The sequence below is a fragment of the Chiloscyllium punctatum genome, chromosome 15, assembly GCF_047496795.1.
Source record: "Chiloscyllium punctatum isolate Juve2018m chromosome 15, sChiPun1.3, whole genome shotgun sequence".
NCBI lineage: Eukaryota > Metazoa > Chordata > Chondrichthyes > Orectolobiformes > Hemiscylliidae > Chiloscyllium > Chiloscyllium punctatum.
In genome coordinates this window covers 62,906,444-62,920,848 of record NC_092753.1, presented here as the reverse complement: position 1 = coordinate 62,920,848, position 14,405 = coordinate 62,906,444, and the positions used below count along the sequence as shown (strand labels likewise).

The window sequence follows — 14,405 nt, the reverse complement described above, 5'->3', positions numbered from 1 at the left end:
ACTAACAGTGGTGAGCAATTGGGCATTAATATAATTACAGAAGGACAGATGAAAATTCTAATTAAGTGATCATAAAGAAAAAAGTAAGCTAATGACTATTACTGAACTAGTTTTATAGGTGAGCTGATACGTATGCTACATTCTAAAATAAAATATAAAACAAAGTTATACATTAAATTAAAAGTCAAATATTATATGTTCACTTTAGGTTGCAATACATTCACATTTGTTTTTCCTTTGGTTCAGTTTGATTTCAGGTCCTCAATCTCATTGGATGGGATTATTTCCAAAAAGATACAGTCAGCCTGATCAGTTTTTGTTCCATTAGCATTACAGATCAAATAAAGTGCATCTGCTTCAGAGGAATGAAGCCAAGAAGAACATATAGTATTTTCTCCAATCATAATTTAATTAATATATTTGCTGAATAACCCACTTAGCTATGGAAGTATTTACAGTAGATGAAATTGGAGTACTTTAATGCATCTATTTTCAGTGGTCTTCAAACAGATGCTCATTGTCAGACTTCTGACTGTCTCTGAACAATAATTACATTATGTGTGATTCACAAAGATCTTCCATAGATTAGGTGTATAAAATCCACAAATCATTTAATAATCACAAATATTTAGTTACACAATTGCATACTTCGATGTACATTCAGAAATGCTAAATGTATTGGCACTTGATTATATGCTTTGCTTCTTTTAATCTAAGTTAATTGGCACATTATGTATTTATATCATGCAAAATTTAAATTGCTGAAAACATTTCCAGTAGTAACTGAACGAATACAACCTTGGCATGTTAAACCTGAATTGGCAAGGAAGGAGCTGACCAATTAACTTAATTAAGATTATTTTGCACTTCTACTCTGATTGTATGTTGCATCTTCTATATTATCAATCACTATATCATAAAAAGTCCCAGCTGACTATGAGAGCTGTAAAAGTTGGGAAACACTGGCAAGTCTGATACCATGCTCTGTACAGTGGATTCCGCTTGATGTCAACTTAAATTACGAAGTTCATCTGCAGTATTGTCATCTAGGTTATTTCAAATTTCATAATGGAATTTGTTTACTGTGACTTCATGTCTGCTGCCCTTTTAATACTGCAAGGATTGATTATAACTGTTAACCTGTTAATGTCTCTCTATACTGGAATTAATACCTTTGCAAAGGACAGCAGCATTTGAGGTCTAAAGTAACTGATTTGAATTTACGATGATTTTATCGTTAACCAAAATATCAGTTTTGCACATAATTCTTAATGAAAAATTTCAACTGCCAAAATGACAATTGCAAGAATCCAATGTACCAAATACTTCTCAACCTACTCAAAGTTTGGGCATATTATAGACCATACTTTTTTGTTTTAAGTTACTATATGGATAACTTGCCATATGGAAGAGTACTAGTTAACTGTCAATTATACATATGTGAAAAATAAAAAGAAATTCAAGATGCTGTGACAAGATATGCCCAACGGCTTTATTTGAAAAGCAGATTTTTATCCATGTTTTTTGAATGATCATAATGGTAAATTATGATCGCTTTAAATTGGAAATATATCAAGGAGCAATATACACTATTTTCTTTTCAGTTGCAATTCAAATATTAATTCTGCCAGTTGGACCCCTGTGGCAAAATGATAGCAGTCATCCATTTAAAACAGAATAAAATATGGTCTACAGACATGCATGACTTACTCTGATAAGACGCACGGAGCCGTTTCAGTGAGTAAAAACTAGAGAGGCCACGCATGCAAAGAGTTTCTGTCAGCATGCCAAACCATCACCAGCAGCAGCAGGCAGGCAGAGGAGAGAAAAACAAACAAAGGCTAACGTGAAAGGAAGTGGCACCTAGCTGTCAAGTAGCAAGAAGCATATAGGAGAAACTGATAACTGAAAAGTAATGTGTTCATTGTATGCATATTGAAGATAAAGCCATTCACCAACAGTTAGGAACAGTGGTATGAAAGTGAAACCAAGCATTAAAAATGACCAACACAGGCCCATACAAATAACTGGATATATTTATAAATATATATATATCTGGATGAATCTACACATATATATTAGTTGAGAAAATTAGATCATTTGTAACATTCTTTACATATGATAAGTATCCTCAAAGCTCCAAAATGATGGCCCTGGGAGTTGGGCACACTTTTGGGTAAGTCGTATTGGCTGTCATATTGGTGAAGGTGTTTATGTGCATGCAGTAAATGGCTGCTGGAAGTATGATCAGTCATCAAGTCGCACTGATATGATGAAAGATCTGCCACTTGGTGCCCAACTCTACAGCTAACACCATCTCTTAACCTCACATAGCTGAATGTATATTCAGCAATAGGTTATCTCGCACACTACTGACATTAGTAAAATGTATCATCAATATTTTTTCTTCACTCATGGTATGGCTACTAAGTGGTGGGCTACAGATTTAATGCCCACTCCCAATTGTCCTGAAGAAATTGGTGAAATGTCTTCTCAAACCATTACCTTATGGTGTAGATAGACCCAGTAAAGTCAACCTAGCCACAGAGGCGCAAAAGCACTGCTATCTCATTAGAGAGAAACAATTAGCGGTGAGTTTAACCTGTGGTTACCACACCACAGGTGAGGGGTGTGGTTAAAAGGGAGGAACATTCATTTTGATCTCAGCTGATACAGGAACTGAACCTGCACTGGTGGCCTCACTCTGCTTTGCAAACTAGCTATCTAGCCAGCAGTTAGCTGGACAGCTGATTTCTGATACCCACAGTATGGGTTCAATTCCTGCTCCAGCTGAGGTTACCATGAAGGCCCTCACTTGGGGTGCGGTGACCCTTGGTTAAACTCACCACTAGTAGTCTCCTTCCAATGAGTGAGCAGCCCTACACTCTTCTGGGCCAATGGTGACTTTTCCTCGGTGGGGTTTCTTGGCTCAGCTGGCTGGACAGCTGATTTGTGTTGCAGAGTAATGTCAACAGTATGGATTTAATTCTCGCATTTAATGAGGTTGCTATGAAAGACTCTCCTCAAACTCTTCTCTCACCTGATATATGGTGACTCTCAGGTTAAAAGTACTATCAGTCATTTCTCTCTAATGGGAGAACAGCCAATAGTCCAGTAGGACAATGGTGACTTTACCTTATTTTAGGTAGACCTGGGCTGTTATTAATGTATAATCATGATCAAGACTTTGACCTAGTGGTGATGAAGGAACCGTGGTATGCATGGTGGGGTCTTGGAGGGGAACTTAGAGCTGGTGGTGTTCCCATACACCTATTGCTCTTGATTTTTAGGTTGGTAAGTTTGAAAAGTGCTGCTGAAGAAATCATAGTAAGTCTGTGCATTATATCTTTCAGTTGGCACATATTTCAGCAATGGTACATTTGTGATGAACAGCACAAATGCATAATATGATTCATTGGTTGCCAGACAAGCCAGATTTCAATGAACTTCTTGAGTATTGTTGGAATTACACTCATTGAGACAAGTGCAAAACAATAAGTTATACCTCTGAATTTTGTTGTGTAGGTGGTCAACAGGCTTTAGTGATTGAGAAGTGTGTAACTTAGTGCAGAATCCCAGCAACTTATCTTCTTTCGTAGCAAGAATATTAATGTGACCCATCCAATTAAATTTCTAGTCAATGCTGTCGTTAAGGAACCAAGCACTGTACAGTCATCGACACATATTGCTACTTCTAACTTTTAGGTGGAGGGAAGGCCATTGATGAATCATGGTTGAAAATGGTTGTGGAACTTTGTGGAACTCCTGTAGCTACATCTTGGGGCTAATGCTTGGCTTCCAATAAACATAACCATATCTCTCTGTGCAAGGTATGACACCAGCCAGTGGAAGGATCCCCTCAATCCCACTGACTTCACTTTTACTCGATCACACTTGGATAAATGTTGCCAAAGGGAGTCATTCTTGCTTCACCATTGGAATTCATCTCTTTTATTAATGTTTGGACCAATGTTTTATTGGAGGACTGGAGATGAGCTGAACCAGCAGAACGCAGGTCATTGCTGAATCAGTCCCAACACATGACACCATTTTGCTGATGATTGAGAGCAGGCTAATGTTATTAATGGCTGCTTTTAATTTATTTATGTGCAGGATAGGTTTGGGCAATTTGCATACAGCCAAGTATAAATTGATGTTGCAGCTGTACAGAAAGTGTTTGGCTAGATATGCATCTAGTTTTTCAGTGCCATAGTGGGATAGTGTCAGTGTCCAGAATTTTTATTGCACTCAATATCTTCTGTCATTTCCTAATATCAAAGTCAATTAATCACCTTGTGCATTATCTTGATTGTCTTCTATGTGTCAATGCTTATCTGGTGCTTTTACAGAATGCTGTGCCATTGGTTGCATGAAAGCTACTCATGTAGTTCTGGGCATAGATTGTATATTTCAATGTCTGGCAATAGATTGAGCTGATTTCTGACCGTCAATGGCAAGGGAGTGGCAAAGGTGGAAGAATGAATGTTTTCCTCCTGAGAGATGAATACAAAGGACCACATGCCAGGGACGCACTGTCAGTTTCTTGAGACAATCCCCTGCTGTTGTAAGGATGCCTGAAGCTGGTAATTTGGCTTGTCAGGATTATCTTTGGATAGATTTGCTGTCACTAACCCTTGTACTACTCATCCATGCGACTTAATAGTGTTAAATGCTAAAGGATTAACCACTTCAACAGAAGAGGCACTTACGTGAGTACCGAAGAGTAGTTGATTACTTATTGTTAAGTAACCAACCTGCTAATTACAGTATCACTAGGTTGGAGACATTGCTATCTCTCAAGAGATAGAAAAATTAGGTCTGTGCCATATAGCTGTCATGTGTAGAACTGACTATCAACTAATAACAAACTTCTCCCACAGGCAGTTATTTATATATGAGTGGGTGGAGCTAAAAAAGATTTTAAGCTAACTCATTCAGGCCAATTGTCTTACACAACATGTACCTCTATCCACTCCTGCCCCCAAATAAGCTGTGTTTTACACATTACACAAATGAAAGTCAAAATATCAAGTTGTCAAGATTCCACCAAGTCCGTTTTACTAATTTAATTGATCTGGACATTTGAGGATTCTTCCATACTGTGGATGTACTGGGTTAGAGAATTGGTATGTTCCTGTGTTGCAGTAAGTTCAATGACCTGTGTTCCACAATCGTAAGTGCTACCTCTTCTCTTTGTTACCTCACACTTCTTTCTATATATCTCTTTGCACACTCCTACCAAGGCTATTGGTCTACCTTTCTCACTGTTGCGTACAGCATCTTCCTTCAGTGGCTCTTCATTTATCTCTTTCTCCCAAACTACTAAATTATTCTGCCCTGTTACTTCCTACTCACTCACTGGGGTCACCTTTTCTGCTCTTGTGTTGATGTTACCAGCTTTTCCAGCCACATTCATCTCACTCAATTCCTCCTTGTGATTCATTGGATGGAATGTTATGACATCGAGATGAGAGGGCAAAGACAGGTGGCTGATATTCATGCTCTCGATCCTCTCCAACCCCATACAAGGAGAAAATACTTGTTGCAGAGGACTAGGACTACCTGTGTGGATGTTGAGCCCTCCAAATCAAAGCAACCAAATAGGCTTCATTGTGTTATATTGTGTTGCATTCTAGCCCTAATGAACAACTACTGGCCTCTTTTCTCTAGTGCAAGCATCTGCAGTACCCACACAGCCTCCCCCCCAAAAAGATCAGCTCTTCATCCAATCAGATCTGCCTTCACCTCTGAGCAAGAAGTCGCAGGTCCCTGAGGGGATGTATCGGTAAGGCTTTCTCCTGCACCGTCCATTAGCTCAAAGTGCTCCTCACTGGTGGACTCCCTTTCTAGATTAGCAGCATAATCAGGTGAGAATGTCACTGGCATATCTCCTCAGCTGGTCAAGGAAGAACCACCCAGGTCATTGGCACTCAGAGGGCTGCTGGAGATCAGTTATCTGCTCAGCCCCAAGCAAAGATGATTCCATAGAGTCAACCATTAATAACCTTTGTGCAATTGCACAATTACAGGGATAGTAGGCAGCCTTGTCAAAGACTTGGTGGTGATATTGAAGGTTGAAGGAGTCCACAGACATTATCAGTAGCCTGCTGGCTGCAGCTTGCACATTTCTGGCTGGTTCCATGGACAGGTTAGTGGCCACTATAATAAGCCAAATGCAGCACAGTACCCAGTGCTGTCAAAAATACCCTCAGACCTGCACTCCATTGTTTAGCCCTCTGTGCTCAGTATTGACAGGGCAACAGGGGACTCCTCACTGAAGAACAGGAAGGAAACCAAAAATGCTCAGAAAGCATATGTGGCACTGTTGTCATTTCATTATGCATACAATATATATGCATTGTAAAATCATCACATCTGATTGACTGTCTTTTTAGCAACAGGACCAATTTAAGTGATTGGTCTGTCAGAGTTAAGCAGCTTCTTCAGACCTCTCTAGGAAAACAGGAGTGATACTTGTTAGGCATTGCTTATCTCTGAGACATATCCTGATAGAAACAGATTTCAGACAACCTTAAGTGCTTACATTCATGACTGCGAACAAGACATCTCACTTGGGTGGGGAGACTGTTAAATGCCAAATTAATGGCAACACTTTGTAATAGGTCCTTGCCTCCAAAGAGTGACCTGAAACAGCATCACAGTTGAAGTGTCAGCGAGCACCATACTGCAGCATAAAGTGCTGTTGTCTTCTGACTTTTTCTGATATCAGCTATAATGATGTGGTGAAGTGTTCAGCTGATGTTGACTTCCATAGACGAAAAGTGGAGATAATCACGAGATATTGGTGAATGAAGGTGAGCATGAAGTATCAGAGAAACAACTGATGTGCTTCATCCATCAGGTAATCACCTGACTTTCAAATAGGGGATTGGTGGCATCTAGTTTGTCAACAGTGACTCAAAAAATCAGACACTGCATAGAAACGAGGCAAGATAAGCTAATAATTAGATGCAAAAATGACTGCCCCATCTAGCCATTGAAACCTCAAGGGAAAATTAGACTTTTTCCCTTGATAGCAAGAATCTGAAATTTTCATTCTCACCATATTCTCACTGTTGCTCCTGCTGCTGAAGGGCTATGAAAATTGTGCCCAATGTTTTCTCCTAAGAGATGGGAACTGATCTATGTTCCTTGGATGTAGAATGTACAACTGACCAACAGCAACCTAGAACATTTTCCTCCTTCCAAGACAGTAAGAGTTAACCAGGTTTCAGGGCAACAGCCTGGTTGTTCAGCTTCTTCAGACCTCTCTAGGGAAACAGGAGTGATATTTGTCAGGCATTGCTTATCTCTGAGACATATCCTGATAGAAACAGATTTCAGACAACCTTAAGCGCTTACATTCATGACTGCGATCAAGACATCTCACTTGGGTGGGGAGACTGTTGAATGCCAAATTCATACAAGAGGGAAGCAATGGCTAATGATATTATATCTCACTGTTCAGCCTGAGACCCAGGAAATGTTCCGTAGACCGGGTTCAATTCCCACCATGACAGATGGAGAATTTTAATTTAATAAAGATCTGGAATTAAGAGTCTAATGATGACCATGAATCCATTGTTGATTGTCTATTGCCCTATAGGTAAGGAAAATGCCATCCTTGCCTGATCTGACCTATATGTGACTCCAGACCCACAGCAATGTGGTTGATTCTTAACTACCCTCTGGGCTATTAGGGATGGGCACTCATCCCATGAATGAATTTAAAAAAGTGACATGAGCCAATGTTTGGTCATGATTATTAATAGGTGAGTTCTGACAGTCTGGTGAATTCAACTGTGTACGAGGCTAATGGTGCAGTTGAGCATGGACTTATTAACTTCAATTGCTCAAGTGAAGTAATTGAACTTGTTGTGGCATTACATCCAGGAATCTTGGGCTCAATTGCTGGAACTGACCTGTATGACTCTTTATTCCCAGTGCCTTATAAATATGTTTCTGGAGTGCCTCCTGTCCAAATCCTTCACCAAAGCCTCCACTGAAGTGTTGAAAGCCTTTGAGCTTGCCTTCTGCTTGTTTTGCTATTCTGCTATGTTTTCCAGACCAGAGTTGTTTCTGAAAGATAGTCACCACCTACTCCAGCCACAATGCACTATCCTTTTAACAGATACGTGCTAGATTTAAGTAGTATTAGCTACTCATAATATTACCCCCTGCTGATGGATCAAGTCAATCAACATCATGGTTGATGATTGCTGGCCTTTGAAAAGAGCATGTAGCTAGAAGTTAAGTATGTAGTCAGCAGTGCAAACAACAAGTTTGGTTTAATGGCACAATGAGATCCCCAGGTCTGATTTTGATTGCTATAAAATATAGCCCCTAGAATTTAAATCTACCCCCACCTCCACTGTTTTTTATTGAAAGTACATGAAATGCAAATAAATCAAAGATAAATGCCATCATGAAAAGTTCCCGGAGTTCTTTTTGGTTAACCAGTCATAATTTTCGTTGGGCTAAATCTGCTGATAATTTGTCGTCAATATTTATGAAATCCAGCCAATGCAATTAAAATATAATAGATATGTTTGCCATGTTGCCTACTTGATTTGATCTTTTCTAGCCAAATACCTCAGCAAGTTTAGACTGGTCAATTGACCTTTTAAAGTTATTTAATGATTAAGTAAAAACCGAAAAAACTGTCGATGCTATAAATCAGAAACAATAACAGAAATTGAGTGTCACTCGAACCAAAACATTAACTATGATTTCTCCTGACAAATGCTGCCAGATCTGCTGAGCTCTTCCAGCAATTTCTATTTTTGTATCTAATGATTAATCTAGCTTTGTCTTGATATTTTCTGCTTGCCGTTCATAACTATCTTAAAGACATACAATATCCAGAATAAGTTATGATTCACTGACTGACACTGTACTTGATGGACATGTAGAAAAGTCTTGACTTTTTAAAATGCTCTCTCAACTGTCTTTTGAATTTTATTTTAATCTTGCAAATATAGTAATACCTTTAACACTGTATTTTTAATTTTAAAAATTGATTTAGAGCATCATGTCAGTGTCATAATATTTACTATATTGCTTTCAAACAAGAAGTTGATGTTAATTTACTTCTTAGCCAGATGCTTATGTTTGGTTCTGAAAAATGGCTTACACCTATGTCTTTCTGATTCCATGACAATTCATAAAAAGGGATGCACTTATGAAATTTAGCACAATCAAATTTGTGGTGCTTTTTTTAAAGGACACAATTCTTCGATAATTTCTGAATGGATTTAAATTTCATTTGGTGTTTCTGAACTTGATTTTAAAACAATGTAACTTTAAAACAAAAAATATTCAAGTGTTCTTACTTGCTTCAAACATTTATGAGTGTTTATCCCTTTCCTAACAAGGTGACATGAGTCTTCATTCTTCTTCAATCAGGAGGGTTGGAGGTTCCAAAAAGCACATGCTTTTATGATCAACTTGATGCAACTTCATGATTAATCAAAATCAGTAGGTTTATTGTCAGCAGAAATATAGAGAGAAGTTAAATCAGCACTGCTTAACCAAAATAAGAAACTACACTGCTGAGGGAAAGGGTCCAATGACACTTTCAGTTGCAATGGATCACTTTATTAGAGTGAAATATGTTTTCACTATGCAAATAACAACATACTCATATTTAGAACTGATTCATAAACTAACTTTTTGGCTGATACATTTCAGTAAATAAATGAAATAAACTTCTGTATCCAGATACAATGTGTGCCCAGTAATCTGGTTGAATACTATGAGAATCAGACAGCTCAAAGATGTGGCTGCATAATACCATCTTGCAAAACAACAATACTACTGTAATTCCATATTCACTATTAATTAGAACAACTCTTTATTTGCTTAAAATGTTAAAAAAATCAATTCAAAAACATTCTAAACATTCCAAAACTAATTCCTGTATATTCAAAAGACAAGAAATGCTAGTTAGATACGGAGAAATTCTTAAGATTTGTACAAATAAATCACTGATTAAGTGAGGAAAGTTCAGTTCGGTACAGAACTTTGATTAAGTAAGATAGACAACCGTGTAGTAGATGGCATTTAAAAAATAAAAGTAAAATGGAAATGTCATTATAAGCACAAAGTATAAATGGCAGGGGATGCTATCTCTGTAAATTCACGTAAAAGTTTCTACTATTTGATTATTAGTAAATGCAGATTTAAAGTTGCATTTATAAATGCAGCAATATTAGTGAAACAATTGTGACAACAATACAATGAATATACAAGACTGCAGTAGTATATTTCACTGATCAATTCTGTTCTGCTGTCTTCCTTCAGTATATCACTTCCTTTGAACAGGTGAGCAGATACCACTTTATGTGCACCAAGTGAAAGAGGAAATAAAATCATGTAAATAAGCATAAATTCATGCCATGTTCATTCAATCACAGCAAGTGACAGCCACTATAACCTAATATATTTGGATTTTACCTGCATTGAGCTGTTTGCTTTTTCGAGGTGATCTAAGATGCCGTTGAAATGGGTCATTTGTACCATAAAGTTCAATAGTTCCCATGCTGAGTAGAGTGGTCTTTTGCATAAAGTCCACAATTGCCAAACCATTACAGTTTCCAAATGCCACACTGCAGGAGAGGTACAAAGAAAAATGGTAATATTTTCAAACTGCACAAATAAATTAATTTATTTAGGATGATGCAGACTCCTACGCCACAAAGACCACAAGGTCATTAGAAATTACAATTAAAGCTACCCTCTGCCCAAAGCCTTGAAGGTTAAATGATGTCAACTCATTGATTTTTGTTCTCTTTGCGAGAGTCCTTTTCATCTGAATTTTCCAGTATCAGGCCTACATTTGTCTTTTGCACTTTAAACCCATCAGCTCTTTTTCCACTGTCACAACTTGATTACAAGTTATTTTCTGGATTTATCATTTCTAAACCATATATTATTTTGGATACCTGTGATTAATTCTCAGATGTCTTCGTTAAAGGCTAAACAGTCCAAATTATTCTAATCATTTCTTTGCACTCTAAAAATGGCAATTAGTCTTGAGACTCTTTTTAGTTTTCAGCTTTTTAATGATTTGTGTCTTTATGAGTCGAAATGGACAGTGCTATGTCCAGAGCACTGTAAGATTTGACCACAAATTCTCTGACTTTCAATGTACTGTTTTGAGTATTTGGGACAGAGTTGCATCTTTGAGACAGTCAGCAGGAGCTAGGAAAATTTCCACTTTCATGGGAAATGCTAGCTCTGGAGATTCCAAACTTTTTAGTGGGTTGGGGGGGAATGATTGAGGACAGTTAAGCAGGACATGCAACTCTGGAAACATTTCAGACGCTGCCACGGGGTTTGTTGGATTTGTAGATGGATGACTAAAAGGAACTGCTGGGAATTTGTCCCAGCTGTAGTAAAGAATAGAAAGGCCCTGTGCATTTATCATCAGATCACCTCAACATTGACATATTCTCAATGCCCTACCATGCCTCCCAAAGAGCCCCAATACTCTTCATGGCCCCATGCCAAGAAATGAACCTGTTCCCAAACCCATGGTTCATCATTCCTCTTTGTGCCAAAGTAAGCATCTCCAAACATTTTCCAAGGACCCTCAGGCCCCATGAAAGCTCTGTCATGCAAACAAACTCCATTATCCTTCATGCCCATTTACCAATACTCACTGATTCGAGGTGATGGAATCTATAGTCAGAGTTGTATATGTAAATATAAGCTTCGGAAAAAAAATATAATTCATTCATAATTTTTCACTATGGTCAAAAAAACTCATTTCTGTTAAAGGACAGTGAAAGGGTTAATCATTCAAATCCTTTAAATTTCAACACCTGAAAGACATAGGCTACTGTTTAACATTCTGTAATCAAAATTATGGGTTTAGGTTCTTCAATATTCTAAAGGCTGTCTGGGTGGACAGCTAAGAATACATAACGAGAGCCCTGCCAATCATTAGAATATTGAAACTGGTGGTCCCAGGTTGGCTGATAATTCTGGCTGTCTGATCTCTACCAATTCACAATGATTGTTTACATAAGTCTGTTGTTTCAAGTGTTTTGAAACTGAAATGTTAAAGGATGACTGACACTTTAACTGCCCTGTGGAAGAATAAACATTTTAAAAATATAGTGAAAAGTTATGAATAAGTAATAAGGGTTCAGTGTTTCCATACAGTTTATACTGAGTGAATGGACACAGAAGTCCCATATCTTGACAAGGGATCCATAGGGAAGAGTTTCTGAATTCAAAAATATTTCATCATGCAGACAATGATTCACAATAACTCTTATGTTTCAAGAACCACACCCCTTTAAAAACCTTGCCTAACTTCATGAAAATTGAAGACAACTAGGCCATACCTTTCTCTGTAATGAAGCTGTCCAGGTTGGGAATGCCAAGTGCAGATTTATGATGCAAGCCAGCCCACACCCTTAAATCCCCATTGCAAATCCCAAAGCCTGGAGAATGAGAAAGGCACCCAAAAATTGTAAAGCTGCCAATTGTAAAGGACTTCTGAATCAACCCAATGTGGCAAAAATGTCAACATTTGATTGATTTAGTTAATTGCTTGCTTGGAAGCCTGGATGCCCATAAAACTCCTAGGTTTTTGAACAGTTTAATTATTACATAATTATCTATTTTTCATCTGATCACATTTATAAATGGATGTCATATTTACAAAGTACTGCCTTCTTAGCATTTTGCCTACACACTTATACAATTACGGACAAATGACAAACGTCATTTTTATAACCTCCAAATTAGATATTTTAACTTGACAAAATGTCCCATTTTTATACGTGACATGTTGAAATGAAGTCAGATTTAATTTAACTTTACAGTCAATTTGATGGAAGAATTGATTCTAGTCATTAGCATTACAATACTGAAAGAGAGAGCAAAGTGAGGTACTACAGGTATGTGTATTATGAACATTGCTGTTCTTGGATTATTTATATATTTGTGAAGTTTATGGGTGACACAAAACTTAGTAATGTAGTAAATAGTGAGCAATATAGTAGCAGATTTCAGGAGGGCATAGACAAATTATTAAAATGTGAAGTTACATGACAGATGCAATTTAATATGAGTAAATGCAAATTGACCTATTTTGGGAGAAGCCCATGGATAGCTAGTATCATTTAAATGCTATGATTTTGATGAGAGTGCAAAAGCAGAAAAATCTTGAGCTGCACATTCACAAATGTTGAAAAGTGGCAGGTAAGTCAATAATGCAGTTCGGAAAGCATATTGCACACTTGGTTGCTAAATAAGAACATGAAATATAAAAGCAAGGAAGTCATGCTAAACCTTTAGAAATCATTTGCTGCATGTCATCTTGAGGACAATCTATAAATCTGGGTATGACATTTCTAAGGGACAATGTCAAGGCCTTACAGAAGGCACAGAAGAGTTTCCCAGGAAATTGCCAGAATTGACAGATGCTCCAATTTTGATTAGAATATCTACAGACATGCTTCTTTGTAACAGGAGGGTTATAGGGAGATCTAATAAAAGTGTTTAAAATCATGAATTGATTTGAAAGAATAAATAAGAAGACATTGCTTCCGGTTGCAGCAGGGTAGGTAACCAGAAGATATAAGATTTATGGTAATCGACAAAAGAATCGAAAGAGACATGAGGAAACGAGCAGTGATTTATCATAATTTAGAATGCATGCCTCAATGTATTAGAAGCAGATTCAATAACACTTTCCAAAAGGGAATCAGATAACCACTTGAACTTGGCAATTTTGCAAGTTTTTGAGGAAACAGTAGGAGAGTGGGACTAACAAATAGCTGGCTCAGACAAGAATGGTCTCCTTCTGTGCTGTATCATCATAAGATTTCCTTCAAAATTTCTCTGCATTAATAGTAATAGAGTCCCTATTGGAATTTTAGATGGTTACAACATCCACTAATTAGAAGTATTCTGTTTAATAGCTGTGGAATCTTAAAAAATAACAGAGTGCACTGTCACTTTGGTGAAAATCTAAAATCAGATTATCAAACTGAGGGAAAGTGGCATCATCTTGAAAACTTAAAAGAGGAACTCAGATATTGACTGGAGACCCACAGGCCAAGAAAAAATTCCTGTCAGCCACAGATTTTTTGCTACTCATTGATCTTTCCTTTTAAATTTATTCAAGGGTTGCGAATATTGCTGGCTGGGCCAGAATTTATTGCCCATTCCTAACTGTCCTTGAGCAGGTGCTAGTGAGCCATCTTCTTGAACCATTGTGATCCATGGGAGTAAGGTATACTCATAGCACAGTTCACAAAGGTGTATCAGAATTTCAAACTTGCGACAGTGAAGGAACTGCATTATACTTCCAGGCCAGGATGATGAATGGTTAGATAGGAATTTGCAGGTAGTGTTCCCGTGTATTCGTTACCCTTGACTTGTAGCTC

General features: G+C 37.6%; 1 protein-coding gene across 1 annotated transcript in view; it reads right to left on the bottom strand.

Moving 5' to 3' along the window:
- The window catches only part of LOC140486319 (syntaxin-binding protein 5-like), a 549,610-nt gene that overhangs the window by 153,447 nt on the left and 381,758 nt on the right, over positions 1 to 14,405 (bottom strand). Inside the window, exons 18-19 of the mRNA XM_072585292.1 lie at positions 10,456 to 10,607; positions 1,711 to 1,776 (exon numbers count right to left, since the gene is read on the bottom strand). Of these exons, the coding sequence (XP_072441393.1) occupies positions 1,711 to 1,776; positions 10,456 to 10,607 (218 nt within the window). The remainder of the gene's footprint in view (positions 1 to 1,710; positions 1,777 to 10,455; positions 10,608 to 14,405) is intronic.